At 44.1% G+C, this 26544-nt stretch overlaps 1 protein-coding gene across 1 annotated transcript; it reads left to right on the top strand.

Annotated features, from left to right (window-relative positions):
- The first annotated feature begins 23616 nt into the window (after positions 1-23616).
- LOC148542461 (E3 ubiquitin-protein ligase TRIM16-like) lies at positions 23617-25974 on the top strand. The gene has a single exon (XM_088468385.1). The coding sequence runs from the start codon at positions 23636-23638 to the stop codon at positions 25100-25102; it is 1467 nt and encodes a 488-aa protein (XP_088324511.1). The 5' UTR covers positions 23617-23635; the 3' UTR covers positions 25103-25974.
- Positions 25975-26544: the final 570 nt, after the last annotated feature.

Consider the following 26544-nt stretch of genomic DNA (forward strand, 5'->3'; position numbering starts at 1 on the left):
GGGGCAGATTTAAAATATGTAAAATATCCAGCTTTGTGGGCTACATGCAAAATCAGCCAGTATTTACCTTGCATGCAAAACAAATGCATCTGCACCCCTTGTATTGCTTCTCTGATACAATGCTGCATCCGAAGATGCAACCATCAGAACAACTGAATGACCACCCTCAGGTTGCTCGGGATGTCCAGTGAAAGCATGCTGCCAGTGCCAGTGAAGCTGCATCCAAGGACACAGGGCCTGATTCAGAGCCGGACGCTCTGACCAGAGCGCTCGCTCTGAATCAGGGCCAGCCTAGCTTAAAATGGAGCGGCCTCCTGGCCTCTCGCATAGCTGTGGGTTACCACCCACAGCTTATGCGAGCGTCCATGATGGTCGCGATGGTCAAGTCCATCGCGACCATCGGGCTTGCGATGAGACCCTGCGGTAGGGTCTCAGTGACCGCAAGCCCTGGAGTGATTTTGGCTCTATCAGAGCCAAAATCACTCCCACTGACATCACTAGTGATGTCAGTGGGGCCGGACCCAGACGGTAGGCGTTCCCATGGGAACGCCTCCGTCTGGCAGCCACGCCCCCGGCACGCCCACCAAAGGGGGCGTGCTGTTACTTTCCATCGACAGCACGCCCCCTTTGGTGCGAGACCCATAACAACGGCTACCCCGTCGTTATTTGGGTCTCACACATTCGCACGACGGAGCTCCCTCCGTCTTGCGCATGCGCACTAGGGCACCATCGACCCGCTTGCGAGCGCCCAGCACTCGCGAGCGGGTCAGAATCAGGCCCTCAGTAACTGGCTTCGGCATGCCCAGAAAGCAGGGCTGACCCTCTATTTTCTGGAACGGTGGCCATCACGGCCTCCCAAATGCCAGAAGCATGTCAATCATGCTGAGGCTTTTGGGGCACTGCGAGCGACATCACAGACCCAGATCTGCACATGCTCAGTTTGGCTTCTGCACATGTGCAGATCTTAAAACATCGGACATGTGTGCTAACAACGAATTAACGTACATCTCTGAATCAGCCCCACAGTTACTTGCTCTTTTTTGCTTTACTTTCAACTCAGAATCGTTTATTGGTGGCGGCATTAGACAGTGCTCCTCACATGAAGTAGGATTGGAATCCATAGTATTGGCATACTGCCATTCCCTTATCATGCAGAACTGACACTTTTCACTCTTTAAATAGTATCATGTTCTGACTGTCATTTTGACCCTAGGGGACAATAGGGTGAGGTGTAGGAGGCGATTTGGAAGATACCTTTTGTTGCTGAGCTTATGAAAGCTTTGTATTATCAAGCTGAATAAGATACATAAGATAACTGAATTGTTTATCCTTAACTAAATCTTCCATGCTCTACTGCAATGTTAGGAATGTGGTGTTTCTCTATAGGTAGATATATCTGTAGATGATGATCGTTCATACAGACTGAACGGCCATTATCTGCATCTGGCCAATGGTCCCTCCTCCCTCCCCACGGCCTCTGCTGCATGCAGACTGCCCGTACACACTGCCCGATGGGCAGATATATCTGCCACACTGCCCGATGGGCAGATATATCTGCCATTGGCTGTGCAGCACAGGCGACGCAATATGTCTGTGCAGCACAGGCGACGCGATCTGTATGTGCAGCACAACCGACGTGGTTCACAACATATCGCTGGTACACACTTTTCGACGGGCACCAGATATATTGGTTGATCAATTGATTGATCAAGAGAGAGAGACTGATAGCCTGGCAGGCTTGCTTTGCTGAAATGCACTCTACTAATTGGTTGCTTAATACACAAGGCAGAGGCTCAAATAAATGTGTTCTCGACTCGTACCAGATCTAATGCTGGGCATACACTCTACAGATATCTGTCCAATCTGGCTGGTTGGAATGAAAATCTGGTAATGTATGGGAGCAAATGACAGTCGTCCATTTGCTCATAAACACTGAAAAACAGACAAAAATGGTCATCCAGACAAATTGGTTAAATCAAATTAATTTAACCAATTTGACCAATAATTTTTACCCATTTTCCAGTGTTTAAGACCATAGGGTTGATTGTCATTGGCTCCCATACATCACCAGATTTTCATTCCAACCAGCCTGATTGGACAGATATCTGACAGATAATTATAGAGTGTATGCCCAGCATTACTAGTATACTGCTAGTCGCGTGTGAGCTGAGAGATACTTGACTGATAAAGTAAATGGAATGTTTATTTCTCGTTTATTTTTTATAGTTTATCTGTGTGGTTTTTTTATTTTATGAGTTAATTACTAAATATATCTCTTAAAAATGCATTTGATGTTTTTTTCCACCTTTTCCAAAAAATATTAGAGATATGTGTAATATTATCTTCAGGATTGGATACATGTATCTCACAGGAGTACTGGTGTTGGTCCAAGTGAGGCGAGCACCAGAGATTAGTGAGGATTGTTTGTAATGGGATGCTGAGGTAATACTGTACTTTACTTTGCAACAGAGCTGCAGCAGAATGTCCTGTAAACATAAAACAATGTGTTTCACTTTCATGCTTCATACAGTATAACTTTAGAAGTGAGGTGCTAATAAGTTCAGGGCCAGGATCCCACAAACCAAAGCTATCCCAAAAGTATGCATTATGCTGGGCATACACTTTACAATTATCTGTCAGATATCTGTCCAATCTGGCTGGTTGGAATGAAAGCTTGGTAATGTATGGGAGCAAATGACAGTCGACCATTTGCTCACAAAACAGACAAAAATGGTCGTTCAGACAAATTGGTTAAAACACACAAATTTTTGTTTTGGGCCACAACTGCTGTTGCATACCTCTCACCATATGGGATTTCATATTAGGCAGTCCTTGTACTCATAGAAGGTGAGCACCTGGTAAAAAGGGGATGCAATCGGGAAACCGCCTGACGTGATCCCGACAGCCGGCTACCTGACTGCTTTATCCCGGTGTGGTTAAATGACAGGCGTCTACATCTAAACGCCTGTCATTTTCCCGACACCGGGAGACAGGTGCCCAGCATTCCGATCGAAGGGATGCCGGGCGCCGCGAGCGGACAGCCGCGGGGTGGAAGGGTTAGGTTTAGTGCACCCGGAGGGGACTTAGGGTTAGGGAGGGTTAGGCTAGGGGGAAGAAGGGTTAGGGTTAGGGAGGGTTAGGCTAGGGGGAAGAAGGGTTAGGGTTAAGCACCCCCGTTGGGGATTTAGGATTAGGCACCCCCCCCGGGGGACTTAGGTTTAGGCAGCGGGGAAGAGGGGGATTAGGGTTAGACACTTACAGGGAGGATTAGGGTTAGGGGGGTTAGGTTAGTTATTACTTACCTGAGAACGATCGGGATTTCCAGCGCTGTCCGGCTGCCGCTGCCGGGATCTGTTCATCTGTCGGGCTGCCGCTGCCAGGAATCGATTCCGGTAAAAAGGGATGTAAGCTTGTGGGAAACAGGGTGTACCCCCCCACACACACATAAAAAAATCCCCTCAGTTTTAATCACTCTGGGGGCACCTGGAGATGCTGGGACGGCCCCAGAAAAGCAGGACTGCCCAAAGTGGGATAGTTGGGAGGTATGCTGTTGTGTCTGACTCTCAGTAACTGTGGCTAAAGAATGCTTTATAAGTAGGTGTTTGGAAACTTTTGCCCACAATATGCGCTGATAAGGAACATTAGTTTTGGGGGACAGGCTACATTTATAGATGAAAAGGCCACAGAGACACCAAAATGCATTTCTGTATAAGTTTATATAAAAAGATTCATACCATCACAGTCTTGGAGGTCTGAAGGAAGTAAGGCCCTCATTCAGGGACGTACGCTCTGAGCAGAGCGCACGCTCTGAATGAGGGCCGCCCTCCATAAAAATGGAGCGTCCTCCTGGACGCTCGTATAGCTGTGGGTCACCACCCACAGCCTATACGAGCGTGCAGTTTGATGGCCGCAATGGTCGCAACCATCGCGACCATCGAAACTGCGAGCCGGAGCCTGCGGTTGAGGTTTTCAACCGCAAGCCCCGGAGTGATTTTGGCTCTATCAGAGCCAAAATCACTCCCACTGACATCACTAGTGATGTCAGTGGGCCGGCTTCTGACGGGAGGCGTTCCCGTGGGAACGCCCCCGTCAGGGAGGCACGCCCCGGCACGCCCACCAAAGGGGGCGTGCTGTCAATCAACATCGACAGCACGCCCCCTTTGATCAGACACAACGAGCGAAGGACTTTCCTTCGCTCGTCGCGTCTGGCGCATGCGCACGACGGAGCTCCCTCCGTCGCGCGCATGCTCAGTGCAGACCATTGACCCACTTGCGAGCGGACAGCCGCTTGCAAGTGGGTCTGAATCAGGGCCTAAGACGGAACAAGCAAATGTAGCTTTTTAAGATACGCTAACAAAATTGTTTCTTAATTGTTTCTTAATTGTGCTTGAACTTATGTTAATGTTAGACATGACTTTGTTGTAAATCTCTGTGCAGAAAATAGGGATGACCATCGATGATTAACAAACATCGATGATTAACAATCAATGGTGACCATCGATGTGTAACGTACTGATGGTCATCCCTAGCAGACAATATGTTCAATATGTTGACAATATGTTCATCATTACATCAATTACACCATAATTTGCCTCCAATGATCATACTACATGTGTATTAAGACCATAGTTACCGTCCCCCTCCCCCATCCTCCCTTTCCCAACTATTGCATTGTCACATTGAGCTTTGGTCGCTGGAAGAAGGTACAGAAGAGAAGAGCCTGACTGCTGCACTACAGACAGGATGTCGCACAGATGACGGATGACAGTAAAAAAAGTTCTGACATCTAAAGAGACCAAAATTAATCTGTGAAGTTCTAAAACCTCACCATAGTGAGAGCAGTGCCTGAGAAATGTATGAAGTTAAAAAGAATTTGCCAGAGGCTGGAGAATTTGCCTCCAGAAATAAGTGGATGGCCAATATAATCTGCAAGCGACCATGTACATTTATCTTCATTCCAAATTAATTGTTTGTAATCAACTTCCCATTAAATATTTTACCAAGATATGGTTGTTACCGTTACTCATTAGGACTGGGCGGCGACCATGCGATCGTACTAAACTGTTCCGTCTTGTGACAGTGTCGTAGGGATGGCGTGGGTGTGTAGACCGACTTCCTTGCTCGATCGTAGCGTATAAACTGAGATGGGACACCTGTTTCTGACTTTAGTAAGTCTAGATGCTAAGGATGACAGCTGCGGTCGGAAGAACATTGGATGGGATAGACTTCCACATGCAGTTGCATGTATTTGCAGTATACAGTGGCGGATCCTCATATTAACATAAGGAAGTAAGTAGGTGGCCACAAAGTATCCGACTCAGTATAAGACCCACTGTGAGTAAGCCATTTGCTAGATGTGTCTACTCTCCAGCATGCTACATTCCAGCCTCACTACATTGTGCTGTACCATAGGAAAGCCCCACACTGGCCTCAGGCTTGGCCTCGCATGTAACAACAAGGAACTAGTTACTCCTTTTCCCTCATGCAAATGAATATATGACAGAGGTAAATATAAGAGTGAGTTGCTGTGTCATCTTTTTCCTCATAAGCAAGTAGACCTCAGTAATTTTGTATAAGGCAATATTATGAAATGTAAATGTCTTAAGGAAGAAAAGTTAGAATATATGAACTGTTTGCCTTAAGGTAAATAACACTTTCCTTATAAACAATTAGGATATCTTTTTTAAATTAGCTTTAGTTATATAAATGTTGTGTATAACATTGTTTTAATATTCAGAAGATATATTTATCTTGTAATTTTCCTTTGTATCTTCAGAAGTTATTTGCACAACACAATAGTACTATACCACTGAGCTGGATAATCGGCAAGGCAACACACGGGCATACGTATGGTTGGAATATAAAGGCCTGACTGGCAAGCAAGGGTACTAGCAAAACTTTCAGATAACTATGTGGAGCCCACTGCACTGCTGATATTAGGCCCCACTCCTGGCTTTATCTAGTAGTAGGCTTGCCATATCATCCCTGCGGGACACGTGAATTACACAGGTTCTGTGGCTGATTAAACCAGGTGAAATGGAAACTTGACGTCAGTGAGCCACAGGACCTGTGTAATTCATATGTGTCCTGAATTAGACGGATGATATGGCAATTCTATCTAGTAGTGGTGTGGTATGCTGTAGCTTGTACCATACACAAGGGGCTTAATCCTATGCTGGGACAAAGCAAAATAAGCAAGTACAGTAACTTCGCACCTGATTCAGAGGTGGACGCTAATAGTTTGCACAGAGACACTAACTGGCTGTGTCTCTAATCTGCCGCTTGTGTACACCCCGATGGTTGCTCAGAATGTCTATCGGAAGAAAGACGCTGTGGCCAGTGAAACTGCGTATAAAGACACAGTCGCTGGCTGCGATGTGCCCATACAGCGCTTGTGTCATGACCGTATTTGACTAGCCACCCTCGTTGCCTCCTATAAACGCACACTGCTTGTCCATCACTCTGCTTCCAAACTATCGCAACACGTGCAGTGCGACTCATAAGCTTGTGCAGTGCAAAAAGTATTGGGCAACTGTGCAAACATTGGCATAGCGCAAGGGCTCTGACCAGCGGCTTCCCCCCGCAGCCGCACATCTTACCTGAATTATGTTCTTTGCCCCTGGACAAAACCATATTGCAATGAAGGGGTGCAAATATATTTTTTTCTTGCATGCATGCAGGACGAGTGCTGGCTCAGTTTGTTACAATGGTTCAAAGGATAATCTGCGCAACGGATCAGCCTGATTGGCAGTGTGGATTATCCTTGTAACACAAGCTGAGCGGCCAGGGAGCATGCATGTCTCCCTGATGCCATACTTGTGACTAGGGCCCATGACACTGAAATCGTATCTGCACTTTGATGGGATTCGTAAATAGACGCTCACCAGCTTTGCGTATTAAGATGAACTGTCGGCTGCACATAGGTCGCACCATTGAACATTGAGCAAGCCCTTTGCAGGGGCAGAATGTCTGTATGAACATGGCTGCTGAAATCAGTGCAGCTGTAGCAAAAGCCGCAGTTGCTGACCGCGACACGTCCGTGCCTGGCTACCCACTCCCTTTACCACCCAGAAATGCCCACTGAAATTTCTTCTCTTTGCGTCCAAATTAATTTGGCAGCTTTTGGCGGTAATCATCGGAACGCATGCGCAGTGCTAATCAGACACATGTGCACACTGAAAAAATAGCTTACATCCCGCATCAACACTGTGTCCACCGCTGAATCAATTATCAGTAAAATTATTTAAATAAAACAAAATTGATCAATTTCACTGCCTATAAAATAAAATTTACTGCTAACTTAAAAAGAAAGATAAACAAATAAAAATCCCCTGAGTATACATTAATATACTTCAATGGATAACTTAAATGGAAAAACTTAAAAGTGGGGGCTACAACTACTGTACCTATAATACCTTAAGGTCTAGAAGTTTGTCAGCAATCACCTACTGTACAGAAGACATGCATTATACAGTTCATATCATTTGTATTATTATGCATATTTAAAGTGCCCACATCTAAGATACAGAAAGTTTTATGCACAGTCATTTCTTGAATGGAATTTAGTGTGTTTTTATTAATCTAATAACAGGTTGCAGCACCCAAGGCCCCGAGAACAGCCAGCGGGCCACATATTGTCCTGCCTTTCGTTCGTCTGTGTGTCAATCAAAAAGACAATTATACTCAGTGACGCACATGTGGTTATTAAAATCTGTCCAGAAAAAAATCTGTCTTGCTGCCAGCGCTTGAGGACCTAACTTGTGGTCTCTGTCTTACAGTCACGCACATGTATAATGATTGTCACATGACATTGTTATCTAGTATGTGCAGAAAGGCAAGTTATTCCACTAAGTGTAAGTTGACGTATTTCTTCATTTCTTGTATGCCTCTTAGTATTTGCATGCCGAGTTTTTCAAACTTATTTTAGATTATTTCATAAATTAAAATGTACAGAAGCATGTAATGATTTAAATGTCAATCTATTCCTACCTTAAATGGGCTGGTTATAAGCAACTTTTGTACTGAGTGTCCAAAAAGCTGCTATGCTTCCCAGACTCAGCGACAGGGGTGGACAAAGGGGACACCCATACCAGGCCCTGAGGGTCAGAGGGGCCCAGAGGATCAGGGACAGAAAAAACGGGGCAGCAGCACCTATTTTAAACTGTTGTGCTGCTGTAGACAGGAATCTATTTTCCCTGTTACAGCAGCTGTCCAGCCATAGCCCCGCCCACTGACAGCCTCCCCCCCCCCTCCCAAGTCAAACACCGGGTCACACTGTGACAGTCAGGAGCCGGTGCTCCTCCTCCCGGTATCGCTCCCCCTGCACCCAGCTCCAGCGGACCAGTACTGACACTAATCAGTTCTCGCCCCTCCTGCTTCCTGTTCCTCTCCTCTCTCATCGGCTTCCTCTCATGTTGTTCAACCCTTAGTATATCTGACAGTCTGCCACTCCCCTAACCCCTTGGCACCTCCTCCTCACCCTCGCTGCAGCCCCAACCCCCCACCACCTTGCGGAGGATGGTTGGGGATGCCACATTTAACACCTGCACTGTACAATAATTAGTCTCACACAAAACCAATGTCTCATGCTGTTGGTCACTATTACTCTGATTCTTAAGCACTAGGTCTCGAACTCCTTTTTTGCTCCCCTTTTCCCAACAATCCCAGAGTCCAGCCAGTAATAATTCTGTTAAAATAAAGCATAAAGGGTGCGCTCCATTAGGCATTAAACACTTTTATTATTAAAAGACATGGTACTAATCACACTTTCAAATGGGTATGTAGCTACTCGTACCCCATCTATAACAGTGTGGGCTGGTTACAACTAGAGATGTGCACCGACCTCCGTATTTTGGTTTTGGATCTGGATCTCCCCTGGTTTTGGATCTGAATCTGGTTTTGGATTTTTTTCCTTGGTTTTTTGTTTTGGATCTGTATTTTTTCCAAAAATTTATATATACAGCTAAAACCACATAATTTGGACCTATTTTTGTTCCTACAGTACTATTAACCTTAATAACAATAATTTTCAGGCATTTCCATGCATTTGTAACCACCTCACAGCTCACAATATTGATTTCACTATTTTTTACCAATATAGGCCTGCAGCGAGCTGGCCGGCTAAAGTAAGCAACAGAGCAGCGGCACAAACGCACGGCAGTTTAAAAAAATATAGGACATCTATGAAACATTGCCACACAGCAGTGGCAGACAGGATGGCAGTTTAATAAACTATAATGTCAGTCGGCAATACCCCAAATTGTGCAAGATGGAATTGTCCATCCCACCCACTCTTAAAAAGGACATTCACAGTTTAACAAACCAAGCACTTTAGCCACTAGGACTGACACTTTCGTGGCTGAACACCTTGGTATGTTTGGGCCCCCACAAAATTATTTTTTGGAAGGATTACCTTAGTTATTAAGGAGGAGGTTGATGATGAGGGTGTTGGTGGTGGAGATTGCATGTGCTGGACTGCTTGTTATTAATTTACACATTATTATAATTTTGTTAAACAAATTGCATGAACTCGCTGCAAATGACGTAACAGGGAGGAGGTGCCTAGATGGTTAACGTCCCTTCCTCTGCTAACTTTGTCTTTACAAATGGAACAGATGCCTTTACAACTGTTGTCAGAATTTTATTTAAAATAATTCCACACGCAAAACGTGGCTTTTCTGGCTTTCTTTTTTATCATGAGCAAGAACTGCTGCCACCGGTGGCTGATTTACGCAAACATCCTCATCATCAACATCATCATTAGCGTCAGATAGAACACAAATTTCCTACTCATCCTCCTTTTGCACTTCCTTCACACTATCATTCTCATTTTCTATTTCACCGTCTAATACTAGTACAGCCATCATGGCTGTGATCTGCTGTGAAACTGGGTAACAGCTGTTATACTTACTTCCTCTATCAAAGGACTGTTTAATAGTCAATTGTTTTTTTAACTTACTACTAGTAGTAGACTTCTTGGTCCCTTTCTGAGATGAAGATCCACCCCCAGCAGCAGCAACAGACGTAGCACTCAAGGATCTTTTTGAGGAATCACGGATAGGAGAGGAGTCTGTCATGCTTTTGAAATTGGATGCAGGACTACTTCTGATCCCGATGAGGATGTTGATGATGATGCAGGTGTTGAGGTGGAGATTGCAGGCGCTTGGATCCAGATAGAAGGGAGCAGCTAGGTGACACTGGACTGCTTGTTTTTAGGTTTTTTGTCCCCAAAGTTTCTGAATTTCAAATACCCTTTTCAATATGATGAATGCACTGCAAGTGACCTAACAGGGAGGAGGTTCCAAGATGGTTACGGTTCTTACCTCTACTCACTGTTACTTGGCAATGGTTACAAATGGCTTGGAAAAGGTTGTCCGGATTTGGGTGGAAATTATTCCACACACGAGATGTGGATTTTTTTGGTCCTTTGCCCAGGCATGGCAACAATGGGATTTTCCCCACCATGGGCAACAACAAATGTTGCCTGATTTACAGTTTTTAAACAAACATCCTCGCCATCAACATCCTTATCATCATCAACATCCTCATAATCCTTGTTGTTATCGCCAAATAGATAAATATCCTCCTCATCCGTCTCGTGCAATTCCACAGAAGCATCCTCTATTTCTACATCAGAAGAAGGCACACAAATGGTGGAAGGAGGATCCTCTTCAAGTACAGTATTACTAGAAAGGTCAGGCTCACACATGGCAACAGCGGACACACTTGGACTCTCCTCAGGGATTTGTGATTTTTCAGAGCACACAGTTGGTTCCGGTGTATTACTCGTATTAACAATTTTTTTTTTTGTACCTCTCCTACAAGCAGAGGGGCTTAAATTATCATCACTAGAACCACCAGTCATAAATAATAAAGGCCAAGGCCTTATCCTTTCCTTGCCACTTCGTGTAGGGAATGGCATATTGCCAATTTTTGTTTCTCTAAAGCTGACTTAGCTTTACATTTTTTTTGCTTTAACAGGGTAAAATTAGATTTAAGCCCTGGTACATCGGCCTTCATAGATGACGTTGACGGCCTTGCATCCTCATCATGACTGCTGCCAGCAGCTACAAGACTGGTATATGGATCTTGCTCTCCAATCGTGTGACTGTCCTCCACCTCCATACTAACTACGCACGCAACCACACACAAAAAAAAAAAAAAATGTTTTGGGCAGCAGCCCTTGACAGACAGCAGCACAGCACCCCTGCGCAGCTACGCCGATGAAAGTGACAGGTGTGGCTAACACGCACACAAAAAAATTGTTGTTTTTAAATTTTTTATGGGCAGCAGCCCCAGCACAGCACTCCTGCGCAGCTACGCCGATAACCGTGACAGGTGTGGCTAACACGCACACAAAAAAATTAGTTGTTTTTTATTTTGATTTTTTTTGGGGGGCAGCAGCCCTTGACAAACAGCAGCAAAGCACCCCTGCGCAGCTGCGCCGATGACAGTGACAGGTGTGGCTAACACGCATGCAACCCCAGCACAGCACCCCTGCACACCTACTCTGATGACAGTGACAGGTGTGGCAAACACGCACACTAAAAAAAATATATATTTTTTTTTTCACACTTGGGGTGGGTGAAGGACAGAGCACCCCCTGGCAACACAGCACAACAGCCAGCCCCTATATCACTAGTCCACGGCACTAGTGTGCCATGGACGGTTGTTAGGTGTGCCGCAGCGTGACAGCCCGCTGCTGGTCACATTATAGGACGGACCGGGCAGCACTGCCGCTGAGCTCCTCAGGGAGGCTTGGACGTGCCCGGACCATGCGTAGACACGGCGGCGTGACATCACAGGTCACGCACGCTGCGTTGCCTGTCTGCGAGGCCAGTCACCCAGCCCTTAGAAGACATGCGGATAGTGCCCGTCGTGGAGGAGGCGCCGAGAAGACGGGGACGTGAAGAAGCTGGTAAGGTAAGTGAATGGGGTGGGGGACAAACAATAATGGACACTAATGGGTATGAGAGGGGGGACCAGAATAACGGACACCGATGACGAGGAGGAGGGGGGGAGACATCAGAGCAGACACCGATGAGGAGGAGGAAGGGGGGGGGGAGACAGCAGAGCAGACACCGATGGGGAGGAGGAGGAAGAGAGCAGAACGGGGGAGCATAACAACACAGATGTAGAGAAGGGGATGTGCACAACAACAGATCGGGAGGAGGGGGGACAACAACACAGATGAGGAGGGGGACACAATAACACAGAAGAGGAAGGGGGATACCACAACAGATGGAAAGAAGGGGGGGAGACACAATAACAGATGGGGAGAAAGGGGGACAATAACACAGATGGGGAGGAGGGGGGTGCAAAATAACACAGACAGGGAAGTGAACCCAGTGACCCCTTCACAGAGTGTAATTCTGAAAATATTGGGGGGGGGCGCGGCAGTCCCTTAGTTATCCAGGGGTGCTTGGACCCTAGATACACCCCTGGGGCCAATGTACGTGCGTTTTATTTCTCTCGGGCCAATGTACGTGCGTTTTATTCCTGTGGAGGCCAATGTATGTGTTTTTTTATGTGGGAGCCAATATGTATATTTTTTTATAGGTTGCACACGCCGTATTGCTGGATGGTGTGCCTTGGCAATTTTAAAATCTTCACAGTGTGCCTCGAGTTGAAAAAGGTTGAAAATCACTGCCCTATATGGACAACAGTAGCCAGCCAGCCCCTATATGGACAACAATAGCCAGCCCCTATATTGACAACAGCCAGCCAGCCCCTATATGGACAACAGTAGCCAGCCAGCCCCTATATGGACAACAGTAGCCAGCCAGCCCCTATATGGACAACAGTAGCCAGCCAGCCCCTATGGTCAGTGTCAGCAACAGAACCCAGCTCCCTCCCTGTGCACGTTCCACAGCCAGAATAAAAAATGGCGGCGATCGCGGGACCTTTTATAGAATCCAAAACCTGCAAGAATCCGACAGCGGGATGATGACGTTTTGCCTCGTTTTCAGATCTGAGCCAGTGGGGAAAACCCAATCTATGAGAACCGAAACCGCTCATCTCTAGTTACAACATAGTTCTAGTTAATACCACCTAATAGTGCAAAAATTAATGACTAAAGTGCAAAACGTGCATAAAAATAATATATAATCTTACCTTAAAGGTTCTCTGGTCAAGACTTCTTCCAAAGTCCTCAATAGTAATTTTGGATATGAAAGTACAAAAACAACAATCAAAACATAGGGCCTGATTCAGCAGTTCTCAGTTCACTGCAGTGATTGACAGTCTGCTGCTGTTTGTGGGTGGGGAGGGGGCAGCGGCGTGTCTCCGCCATTGTGGGGGAGGGAAGAGGCCAGGAGCTTTTCTAGCCTCTTTCATCTGTTGCGGTCAACTTGCGCGACCCCATGTGGTAACTTAGCCGGCCGATATTGCCATAGGTTATCCGATGCTGCGTTGTGCAACGCAGCTATGATAAGTAATGTATGCAGGAGGTTTGATACCTCCTGCTTCATTACCATAACTTGTCGGACCACGCCAGATCACAGATGCAGTGCAGGATCGTTAGGAGTACACACGTCACAAGGCCTCGCTGTAACGCATTTGTCAGTAACTTCGTCAGAGGGTGTGCCTTCATGACATGGTGGATTGAATAAGAAAGTGTAATCCTCCATCAGCATTGCCAATTGTGTCACAATCTTTATTCATAGACTTTGTTTACCTGCGTCTCAGAGTCTTCTTATGAGTGTATATTAATTAGTTCTTGATATGTGTTATATCTTACAACAAACAAACCTGCCTGGGATTTACCACTCAGTCGCAGGTGTGGAATTTACAAAATAGCTTAACAATGTAACAATTTATCATACGCTACTTTTAGCTATATAAAACACACATGTTGCAAACCTTGAAACAAATATTGCAGATTATAGCACCACAACCATTCAGCTTGATAGATCGAAAATGCCCAATCTAAGCTACAGTTTACAATAATTAAAAATATAATTACATAAAATACATATAATTACTCAAAAAAATATAAATACATATAATTACTATGAACAATAAGTCAATAATTATGTTAATATTGTGTAATGGTATATGGGTATACATAACTAATACTGCATTTAGTCAGGACTTTTAAATATTTTTTTATTTATATTGATAAGGATATTTAAATGTATCACCTATCTTTTTTAATCTCCTATGAATGGGGTAATTTCAAACCCTTCATTTAGTCCTTTGGGGATCAGTGTTTCTAGGGCTAAAATTCAGTATGTTTCTCTCCTCATTAGTTCCTTATCCCTATCACCCTTCTAACAATCACCTCTATATGCTCTATCCCTTTACAAATTAAGCAGTCAGGATCACTATTATGGCATTCTTGAAAATACCATGGTAAACTATGATTGTCTACTTTATTTTTAATGTTTATGGTATGTTGTAGTATTCGAATTTTCAAAACTCTTTTGTTTTTTCCAATATACTTATAGCCACACGGGCATGTGATCATATATACAATGATAGTGGAGTTACAATTCATAAAATTCCTGATAGGATTTAACTTATTTTTTCCCTCTAAAAGGTTTTGCTCCCTTTTCTGCAAATTTACACACTTTGTAATTCCCGCAAGCAAAGAAGCCTTTAACATCTCCTAGGAAGTGTTTTTCAATTCCCCTAGAGGGACACATTTTAGACTGCTGTATAATACCCTAAGGCCACCCATGCTCCTTAAATCTCTTATAAATTTCTGCTTGTTGGTCAAATTTCTCCAGAGTGGTGCAGTTTCTCCGTAACCTGGAGAACTGAGAGAATGGGATATTTTGTTTTCCACTCAGGATGACAGCTTGAAAATTCTAAATAGCTGTTAGTCTACTTTTTTGAAAAATGTAAGTTTCAAGTTTCCCTGTCGCGTCAAAAATTGGAAGCGTCTAATACAAGATCTAAGAATTCTATTCTTTTTGTCATCACATGTATATATAAATTTCAAGTTGAATGAATTTATATTGATCCTTTCCATAAATTGATCAAACTGCTCCTAATCACCTTTCCACACAATTATGATGTCTTCTATAAATCTCTTAAATAGAACAATATGATTAGACAGTTCCTTGTCAAGTGTGGCACTCTCCCATGTTCCCATATAGTTGTTCGCCAGACTCTGTGTGCAAATTGTGCCCATTGCATTCCGCATGTTTGCAAAAACCATTCTTCCAAGAATGTAAAATAATTATGTTTTAACACAAATTCCAGACACTCACATATAAAATTTGTCAGTTTTATTATGGTTCGCGAGTAAGGTGTTTCCAACACTTTCAATCCCCTTATCATGTGGGATTGTGGCGTAGAGGGACTGTACGTCCACAGTGCACCATTTACTGTATACTCTGCTTGCCATTCAAGATTATTAATCACCTGCAATATATGGGTGAAATATCTCTCATATGAGGGCAAATTTAAAACATATTTTTTTATGTATATATCCACACATTCGGAAATTCTAGAAGTGACCCAATCCCGGAAATTATCCAGGAGGTCTATTCATATTTTTATGGAGTTTAGGTATGTGATAGAATGTTGCACTTTTAGGTGTCTCATTTAATAGATCTAATTAAACATTAATTGGACTGCGCTTTTATGGTTAATAACTGAAATTATATTTGTTTGATGCATAAATATTTAAACCTTTGTAGCACTTGTCCGAATATTCACTACGAAACAAGGCTTCTCTTAAAAATTAACAGATTTATTATAACACAATGTAATAACGATAACCCACTGACATGACATACAATATTTAAAAACATGCAAAACTTGATACGTTTTATATCGAAGTGACTGAATCCCTAATCAATAGATAATAGTATCTTTGTAATATAATTCCGCTTGGAATGCACATCACATGTAAAAGATGTCCACAGTCTTTTAATGTTTCTTGATAGATGTGGTATTTCCCTTTTAACTTAGAGAGTGCAGCAATTATTTTGCACAGCCCGTATAAATTCTCTTACCCGTCGGCAGAATAATTAATCCAAATAGGTGCAAATGTTGGTATTTGGTGGCTGTAGCTCACCTGATTGTGTACCTCCAGAGGCTCGCCTGATTGTGTACCTCTGGAACACCCACAGTAATCCATGGAGGTGGCAGTGCACTGCTATATACATTAAGGGCCTGATTCAGAGCCGGTCGCTATTTGCGCTCGCTCGGCCAGAAAATAGGGGTGGCTAGCCAAATGAACCGTTTGCTGTTTGCGGTCTGTTCACGCCTCTAGGTCTGAACGAGCGAACAAAACTTGCGGTCGTTTTTTGGGAAACTACGCCCCCTGGCCGCTCGCATCCTACGTCATGTCCGCTATTTATTAGATTAATCGAGTACATAGAACAGGGTATGAGCTGCTCGCTATTCTTGTGGTCGGTTTTTGCTACCACAATTTTGCGAGCAGTTCTGGCTAAAAAATAACCCAGTGATGTGGTCAATGACGCTGCTGTTTTAATTATGCACACCCATAAAACGCCCGTTTTGACCTTTAAGCACGCCTGCGATCGGATCTCCACTCCCCGTTTTCAAGCACCTTCCCCTGTTACCACCCACATACGCCTCATTCTGTCACTCAAAATAGCAGGCATTCGCTATTTTGCGAGCACATGAATTTCGGCTGCACTGACTGGTTCACGCATGCGTATAACGATCCGTACGCATGTGCAGATGAGCGAACATCGGTCAGAACGAACGAGCGGCCGCTTACGAGTGGCTCTGAATCAGGCCCTAAATTCGTTATCCAGGGAGACCAGGATGCAGATGGTGCAGCGGCCACTGCTAGCACCCAGTCAATCCCTCCGTGGCTGTTTAGTCTCTGGACCAATAACGGGACTCACTTTATTGCTGGATGTTCAGGTAGTAGTATTGGGCTAAAAAGACACGCCTCTGTTTTCTTGAATCAAAGGCTGTCGCAGCCACCTCCCCACCCACAAATAACAGCAGACTGCTGCCGTTTTGCATGCAAACACGCAGAACCCGTTCTGCACATGCGCAGTACGGGTCAGGCACCTGGTTCGGAATCTGCGTTCAGTAGTGCACTGAGAACTGCTGAATCAGGCCCTGTTTTTGATTGTTATTTTTGTACTTTCATATCCAAAATCACTATTGAGGACTTCGGAAAAAGTCTGGACCGGAGAACCTTTAAGATAAGATTATATTTTTTTTAATGCAAGTTTTGCACTTTAGTTGTTAATTTTTGCACTATTAGGTGGTATTTACTAGAACCATGTTGTGACCAGCCCACACTGTTATAGATGGGGTACGAGTAGCTACATACCATTTGGAAGTGTGATTAGTACCATGTCTTTTAATAATAAAAGCATTTAATGCACTATGGAGCGCACCCTTTATGCTTTATTTAAACAGAATTATTACCGGCTGGACTCTGGGATTGTTGAGAAATGGGGAGCAGCGGTCCAAATAAGGAGTTGGGGACCTTGGACCTCATTCAGAGTCGGTCGTTGCGGCCGCACGGTCGTACGCCACCGATGTTTGCTATACTGCGCATGCGTAAAGTTCGCAATGCGCGTGCGCAAACTAGCCGATACGATGAGAAATTTCTCTTTCCTTGAACACAGCCAGGTCGGTAGTTTGAGTGACAGAATGAGGCGTTTGTGGGTGGTAACAGGGGAAGGTGCTTGAAAACGGGGGTATGGAGATCCGAACGCAGGCATGCCTAATTATGCGAACGGCATTTTATGGGAGTGCATAATTAACAAAGTAGCGTCATGGCACATGTGACATGGGAGGTTTTAACACTGACATGGGCCCTCATTCAGAGCCGTACGCTCTGAGCAGAGCGCACGCTCTGAATGAGGGCCGGGCTCCATTTTCATGGAGCGTCCTCCTGGACGCTCGTATAGCTGTGGGTCACCACCCACAGGCTATACGAGCGTGCTTTGTGATGGCCGCGATGGTCGAGACCATCGCGACCATCGAAATTGCGAGCCGGAGCCTGCGGTTGAGGTTTTCAACCGCAAGCTCCGGAGTGATTTTGGCTCTATCAGAGCCAAAATCACTCCCAGTGACATCACTAGTGATGTCAGTGGGCCGGCTTCTGACGGGAGGCGTTCCCGTGGGAACGCCCCCGTCAGGGAGGCACGCCCCCGGCGCGCCCACCAAAGGGGGCGTGCTGTCAATCAACATTGACAGCACGCCCCCTTTGATCGGACACAACGAGCGAAGGACTTTCCTTCGCTCGTCGCGTCTGGCGCATGCGCACGACGGCGCTCCTTCCGTCGTGCGCATGCTCAGTGCATAACATCGACCCACTTGCGAGCGGACAGCCGCTCGCGAGTGGGTCTGAATCAGGCCCATGATCGTAGAGCTTAAGAGAGGGTATGGTCAACCTTAAGCTCTACGACCAGTTTCGATGGTTCCCGATGGTCTCGATTAATCCTTATATGCCTGGAGATTACGTGCAATGCGTACGAGAAGAGGGCGTATTTTTTTTAATTCCGACCGGTCGGCCAGCTACCGATCCGAACTTAGGGACGCAAGTTGCGAGGGAATCATTTCAATATCCGGCCCCTTTTCCCGTAGGACCGTGCAGCCACTTCGACCGACTCTGAATGAGGTCCCTAGTGCTTAAGAATTAGAGTAATTGTGACCAACAGCATGAGACATTGGTGTAAGATAAGATTATATTTTTTGTTTATGCACGTTTTGCATTTTAGTCATTAATTTTTGCACTATTAGGCGCTGTCTTCATCACTCTTTATTTATCTACATTACTAGTGATACTAGTGAGGCTCGCCACCACACTTCACTTCTCAGCAGCCACCTGCTATATATAGCGAGTGTATTCTCTCACTACTGCCCCATAAAAGGTATTAATTAATTGGTACCAGGTTCAACTACCGTATATTATGTATGTACTGTATGTATGTATGTATCTATCTATATAATATATATAATATATATATATATATACATACAGCAGGGGCGGATTGGGCCGCCAGGAAACCGGGCCACTTCCCGCTGGGCCGGCCTCCTCTCTGGTCAGCATCCACTGTCACCAGACTGACAGCGGGCCAGAGCTGAGTCTCAGTCTGGTGTCTGGGCCGGCCTGTGCAGCGCAGCGCCGCTGCCTCTATGACCAAAGTGCATGGCCCCGCCCCCTACCTTTCCTCCCTGGACCTGGGGCTTATCATTCACAGAGTTAGCAGAAGTGCTCAGGGACCCGCTGGCCGCTCCTCCTCCATGCGGGTAGCATGTTCCTTCACAGACTGAAGCATGTGCCTTCACAGACTGAAGCAAGTGCCAGCACAGAGCAGCACACATATCAGGGCTGACATTGCTTCACATTGGCTGGCCTCTCGCAAGAGACCAGCCAGCCTAGTACTGGGCTCAACGTGGGCTGCACATATTAGCCTTCTACTTCCGGCTGACCTGCTCCTCGTCTGAGTCACTGCATGTGCCGCCTCCCCTCACAACACTGCCCTGGCTCACTGCTCCCTTTTTACAGGAGGAAAAAAAAGCAGGTACTATGGGGGCAGTGGCACTGTGTATACTGGGGGCTAATATGGGGGCACTTTATGTACTGGGGGTTAATATATAGGGGCTGTGTGTACTGGAGTGTGTAATATGGTTGTGCTGTGTGTACTGGGGGTTAATATATGGGTGCTGTGTGTACTGGGGGGGTAATATATAGGTGCTGTGTTCACTGTGGGTTAATATGGGGTGCTGTGTGTACTTGGGGGTAATATATAGGTGCTGTGAGTACTGGGGGTTAATATGGGTTGCTGTGTGTACTGGGGATTAATATATGGGTTCTGTGTGTACTGGGGGGGGGTAATATGGGTGTACTTTGAGTACTGGGGGTTGATATGGGGTGCTGTGTGTACTGGGGGGTAATATGGATGTGCTGTGAGTACTGGGGGTTAATATGGGGGTACTGTGAGTACTGGGGGTTAATATGGGGGTGCTATGGGGCAGTGGCACTGTGTATACTGGGGGCTAATATGGGGGCATTTTATGTACTGGGGGTTACTATATAGGTGCTGTGTGTACTGGAGGGGGTAATATGGTTGTGCTGTGTGCACTGTGGGTTAATATATGGGTGCTGTGTGTACTGGGGGGTAATATGGATGTGCTGTGTGTACTGGGTGCAGGTAATATGGAGGTGCTCTGTGTACTGTGGCCTAATATGGAGGTGCTCTGTGTACTTGGGGCTAATATGGGGGCACTGTGTACTGGGGGTTAATATATAGGTACTGTGTGTACTGGGGGGGGGGTAATATGGAGGTGCTGTGTGTACTGGGGGGTTATATGGATGTGCTCTGTCTACTGGGGGATAATATGGAGGTGCTCTGTGTACTGGCGGGTAATATGGGCCACTGTGTAATGGGGGGCTAATATGGAGGTGTTCTGTGTACTGGTGGGTACTATGGGCCACTTTGTACTGGGGGGGGGTAATATGAGGGCACTGTGTGTACTGAGGGCTATTATGGAGGTGCTCTGTGTACTGGTGGGTAATATGGGGCACTGTGTGTAGTGAGGGATATTATGGTGGAGGTCACTGTGTATACTGAAAGGTATTTCATGGGGTTGTTGTGTATACTGAGTGGTATTATGGAGGGTCCTGTGTGTCGTACTAAGGGGTAATATGGAAGCACTGTGTACCCTGCAGCGTAATTAGAGGGTGATGTGTATAATTAAAAGATGAGGCTATAAGAGGGCTTTAGGCAACCCTATTATTCACAGTCCAGGGTACTGATCTGATCAGGGACGTAACCATAATGGGGCCCGGGGGCATAAAATGAATAATTGCTGAGGAAATAAGGGCATGATTCAGAAGTGGATACAATGCTGATGTTTTGTGCGGCTGAGTAAATTGTTTTGGACTGAGCATGCGTCAGTCGTAGTGCAGACAAGCCAACTTACCGACCGAGGCTGCAGTAAGGACATTCAGATGCATGTACGGAGAAGTGTATTACAAATGTGGGGGACGTTCCTGGGCGGTTACAGCGCTTGGCTAATCGGACACAGAAGTAGGGTAGTATGGGAGTGTTATTGGAGTTACACAGGCTTGTTGATGATTGTGGTTGTGTATAGAGACGCTGAATTACTCACATAGGAGGCCGTACATAGACGGATGATCTGCACCCAGCATAGGGCTCGTGAAAGTTTCAATGGTGCGACCTATGGAGGCATCTAAAGATGCACAAAGCACGATTGTAGCATCTGTACACACTGACAGTGAGCGTCTTAGTACTTAAAATTCAGACACATGGACACTAGGGAAGAACTTTGGAGCAGCATTAGCATAAAGTCTCAGGCGCAACTGCAGCAAAAGATGTGAGGAAAGCTGCAACTGCCACTGACTTATGCTGCCCATCCACTACACGATGCGCGGACGACGGCACGATTACAACGCCATCGTCTCCCGCGGGGTGAAGTGCATACACTGAACGTTGAGACGTTCAGTGTATGCAGATCAATCATCCCCGAACATGGCAATCTGACGCCGGTCGTCAGGTTGACCATCATATCCGGGCGATGACTGATGTTAAAAATGACCAGCGGGCGCGCACATTGCTGGTTGTTTTAAACATTTTACTGCCCGATCTGCGGGCGATTACCAAGCGATGGATCGATAACGACCGTCGCTAGGTTTAATCGCCTAGGGGATGGGCAGCATAAGAGTTGGGCCCCATGAGGAAAGATCCCGTCCCTACACAGACCCTCCCCCATTAGGGCTGCTTCCAGAAATTTCCCGGGCTGGTTTCCCATCCCAATCCGCCCCTGATATACAGTGTATGTGGGTGTGTGCATTTCTCTATCTGTAATAATTGTGTGTGCATGTGTGTGGACCCAGCATGTTTGTTTGGAGGAGGGGGCATTGGGAGGGGGGGGGGGTTGGGGGCCCCAGAGAGTATTAGTGTACTGTGCCCCAAGATTTCTGTTGCCGCCCTGATACTGTCCCTGAAATAATGTGCAACTTATAATGGAATTGTAGTCCTGCTGGACAGTCTGTGTTTGAAGGTATATCCTACAACTTGGTTTCCTCTAAATTAAATGGATAGGTTAGATTTAATTTGGCATATTAAGCTGGGTATACACCTTTGTGATCACTTGGCTGATCGGGTAAATGCTCCCGAGGTCAGGATGATAAGTATTAAACAGCACATAATATGCGACCTCCCGATCCCGACCGTTGCAGGAGCGTTATTAGCCATTTATTGGCTAATGCTCCTACAATGGTCCTGCATACACACGCCTGATATCGGGTGATCAGGCCAAGGATTATATAGATCCTTGATCCACCCAGCTTTAGATTGGCATCTATCAGGGTGTTTTCCTTCTTCTGTAACAATATATTTAAATGCTTTATAAATAAGGAAAAGCATGATTCTATTTCTTAGACCCGAAAAAAATCAACATATTTGGTAATTACTGTCTGAAACTTTTGCTGACTCGACATGTAAAAAAACATTTACAATGGAAACAATGGAGTCCACTGAGTCACCATGTTGTCTCTAGTTACAACTAACCAATTAGAACAGCTTTCTCATGCTCTGTCCAATCATAATAAAGCTGTTTTATATTGGTTAATTGCTGACATGCCTCTAGGCCTGTCACTCGCATTAAGGCTCCATAAGGAACACTTCTGTGGCAGTCATATGTTTTTCTTTTTTCAGTGTGAATTGATTAGAAAATAAGAAGAAAGAAGCAGCTTTCCTTGGAATAAGGAGTACAATAAAGCGGTGAAGGAGGGATTGGGGAAGTCTTTATTTGAAATAAAGGCTTTGTTTCCCTATGGGGAGTGTTTACGCTTTTTTCCCTTACAATAATTTTTTATGTGGTACTGCAGATCCCAGCAGGATATCGGGTTGCCAGCGCATTTAGTAATACAAATGAAAGCCTACAGAGGCACTTTATAACTGCCAGGGCTTGCTAGGAACAATAATGCTATTTTCTCACTTTATTATCGCACTGGACTATTTTTTTGCTCGTGTACAGTATGAAAAAGTGTATTTTACTGTATGTGAAGAAAGAGTTATGCATCCAACTCTAAATGAATCCCTATGTATCTATGACTTCTTCTCCTGTGGGGGAATAGGTGTGTGGGATCCACTATCTCATTTCAGTGAAGTCATTGAGGGTTTCTAACACCATGCGCCAGTATAGTAGCTTCCATGGGGGTGTTTGAAATCCTCAGTGCTTTCAGGAGAATGAAGCAGTAGGAGGCTGCATGTGAAAGTAGAGGAGTTGTTAGATATACTATTTGTTTATTATTTCTAAATAGTAGTCTTATCCTTTAACTAGTCAGCTTCGAGCTGCAACTGGATTTTTAAAGAGTTACTTCTCTGCTTCCCCTTTGGCATTGCCACAGATTGATATATAAAATACGGACAAGGAGGAGTAAGGGACATTCTTCAAAGACATTGACAGTCTTCCTAGTACATATCTTCCCATCATTTTTCTTATATGTCTTCCAAGTCCTTTATTGTATGCATGCAATACATTTGTGTCTGTTCCCTCAACAATTTGCTCGGGGGCACATCATTATCTATTTAGAGCTTTGACAGAATGCAAATTTGACCTACAAACTGTCCCCACCCCTCAGGTTGGAAAATATAAAACAAGCAGCACCGGTTCTCTAGAGAAAAAAGACAAAGCTAAACCCTTGTCTTCTGGAATGATGGAGACGGAGTATGAAATTCCGAATAACGATCATATCTATGATACAATGATAGGAGCTGTAACACCAAGATGCAGATGTAACAGGTTTTCTCTTGGTGACTTGAATTCACAAGAGAAATATGGCTACACTGAAAAAGAGACTTCGGAATATACTGCACAACAAGGAGTGAGCAATATCCTCTGTACCTATTGTATTGAAAAGCCTCAGCAAGCTGTAAAACACTGCCTGATGTGTGATGTTTCCCTGTGTCTACAACACATGCAGGTACACAGCAAGTCAGGGGAGCATGTCTTGACTGAACCCATGAGACCACTGTGGAGAGCAAGTAGTGTAAAATATACCAACCGCAAGAAACACCTGAAGGTACACTTCTCTGAGGACAATCCTTATTCCTGTGCACCATGTTACCAGTGTGGAAATTACAAGATACACAAAACTCCTAATGAGCTGTTGGATGATGCCTCCCAGAGAAAAAATAAAGATCTACAAAATGTTAAGGAGAAACTCGTCTCAAATCAAAAAGAGACAGAGGAGAGAGTCCACCATCTCCAGAAGCAGACAATAGCTGTGGAGGAAAGAGGTACTGAAATATCAAAGAGAGTCACTGCTTTGTTCAGAAACATCAGGGCACAGCTGGATGACCTAGAGCTGAGAGTCCTGAGTGACATTTCCGGGCAGCAAAAAAACATTTCACGTCCTCTATCTCTTCTCATCAATCAGCTGGAGCTAAAAACGAATGAGCTTTCTAAAAGCATAAAACAAATTGAGGAACTGTGTACCTTACCAAGTCCAATCCCTGCTTTACAACAAAACAAATTTGCCTATTGGGAGTCTAGAGATGGAGAAAATACAGTCTATGATTTAGATGATTTTAATGAGGGTCTGATCTCAATGACTTTACAGAGTTCCTTAAATAAGATCATGGCTAGTGCAAAATGGGAACAGGGAGCTTCCGATATATTGCTGGATGTGAACACTGCAGCTAATAATGTCTATCTATCTGGTGACAAGAAAACACTTTCGTGGTCAAAAATAAATCAACATCGCCAAAAAAATCTCAATAGATTTAAGGGTAATCAGGTTTTAAGCAATGTCAGTTATTCTTCAGGACGACATTACTGGGAAGTGGAGACCAGTGTATCAGGGAAGTGGGTGATAGGGATGTGTTATCCCAGTATAGATAGGAAAGGAGATCAGTCACATATTGGCAGTAACAATAAGTCCTGGGGTTTGGGCATGTTAGACAAATATAAAGTGGTACATGACCATAAAGATAAAGAAATTCTCAATTTGGGCTCCAGTAATAGAATAGGAATATATCTGGATTATGAGGCTGGACAGCTGTCCTTTTATGAGCTGTGTGATCCAATCAGACACTTACACACCTTCACCGCCACCTTCACTGAGCCCCTTCATGCTGTGTTTTGGGTATGGTATGGCTGGGTTAGAATTACAAGCTGAGAACATAATCAATGGAAAATTAACCATAGTGATGTCACTTTAAAGTGGACTCTGGTCCTCGTACTTAGGTCTGTATTTAGAGTAGATTCTGCCCTAGGCAATGTAAGTGATTACTTAGTTAGTATATGGGCAACCCACATGCTCATGCAGCTCAAGTATGCCTTTTTACATGCTTTATACTGGTTTATATTGGTGGTAGGGAAAACTAAATAGGAGAAGATGAAAAGTGAAGAAAAGAAGGAAATTAACATGAAACCGTGTCTGTGCTGTTTGCTGAACATACAGTAGTTACCTTATCGATTAGCCTAGTTTGCCAGAACACATCCTGGCTCATACTGTACTTGTTGCTTATTTCTAAATCAGTCATAAAAACTTTAAATATTTTTACATTGTAGCAATAATGAATACTACAATAATACAAACTAAAAATAAGGTTGTTTTTTTTAAATTGTGTGTCATTAAAAAAAGACATAATGCTGTGCTAATTACTGCACACAATTGTCAGTCATTTAATTGTACGCTGAGGAAGGTGAATTTAACCCTATGTCATATTATACAGTCATATGATATTAATCCTTGTGCACCTCAGAGGGTTCTCTCCCAACATTTTTAGAGACTAATGTTGACGGGAGACACTTTGTTTTACCATGTCGGTTAGTCATTAGTCTTTTTCTGTGCTTTCTTATTACATACGCTATAAAGTTCTCTTACTGTGAAAAAAAGACTGTTTGATGTTACCAAAGAATTTCATGCCCATATAAAAGCATGGAACTCCTCATTGACATTTAATGTGCTTATATTTCTTTGTAAGATGTGTATTTTTCACCAATTTTTTTTTTTGTATTTTATTATGTGTATAACCTTTAACTAAATTTAGGTGAAGCATTTTAGTAAGCTTACATTTTGGTTAATATATATATATATATATATATATATATATATATATATATATATATATATATATATATTAACCAAAATGTAAGCTTACTAAAATGCTTCACCTAAATTTAGTTAAAGGTTATACACATAATAAAATACAAAAAAAAAAAGTAGTAGGTGAGAAATCTGTCATAGAGCTATGCATGTCTAAAATGGACCCTGAAGGGAAATATATTGGTATCTTTATAACTTTACCATTTCAAAGAGAAGGATATATGTCATAGTTGTTTATACAAATATTCATACCATTTGTTTATTATTATTTTCTATATTGATCAATCTAATCTATTGATTTTGATGCTTGAAATATATCACTTACTGTATATTTCTCATCTAATTGTTTAAAGCCACTGTTATTTTTTTTGTTATTAAATGAGATGTCATAATAAATTACATGTACTAAAAAAATATTGTGCGGTTTAATTTTTTGAGTCTATTTTAAGATGGAAGCAAAACTTGAGGGTTATATGCACCCGACACTTATTGTAGTATCTTAATATAAT

This window comes from Taudactylus pleione, unplaced genomic scaffold (assembly GCF_031769625.1).
Source record: "Taudactylus pleione unplaced genomic scaffold, aTauple2 ptg000012l, whole genome shotgun sequence".
NCBI classification, from domain to species: domain Eukaryota; kingdom Metazoa; phylum Chordata; class Amphibia; order Anura; family Myobatrachidae; genus Taudactylus; species Taudactylus pleione.

What these genes read in the sequence shown, in the direction of transcription:
- LOC148542461 (XM_088468385.1), top strand. Translation starts at nt 23,636, where the DNA reads ATGATGGAGACGGAGTATGAAATTCCGAATAACGATCATATCTATGAT.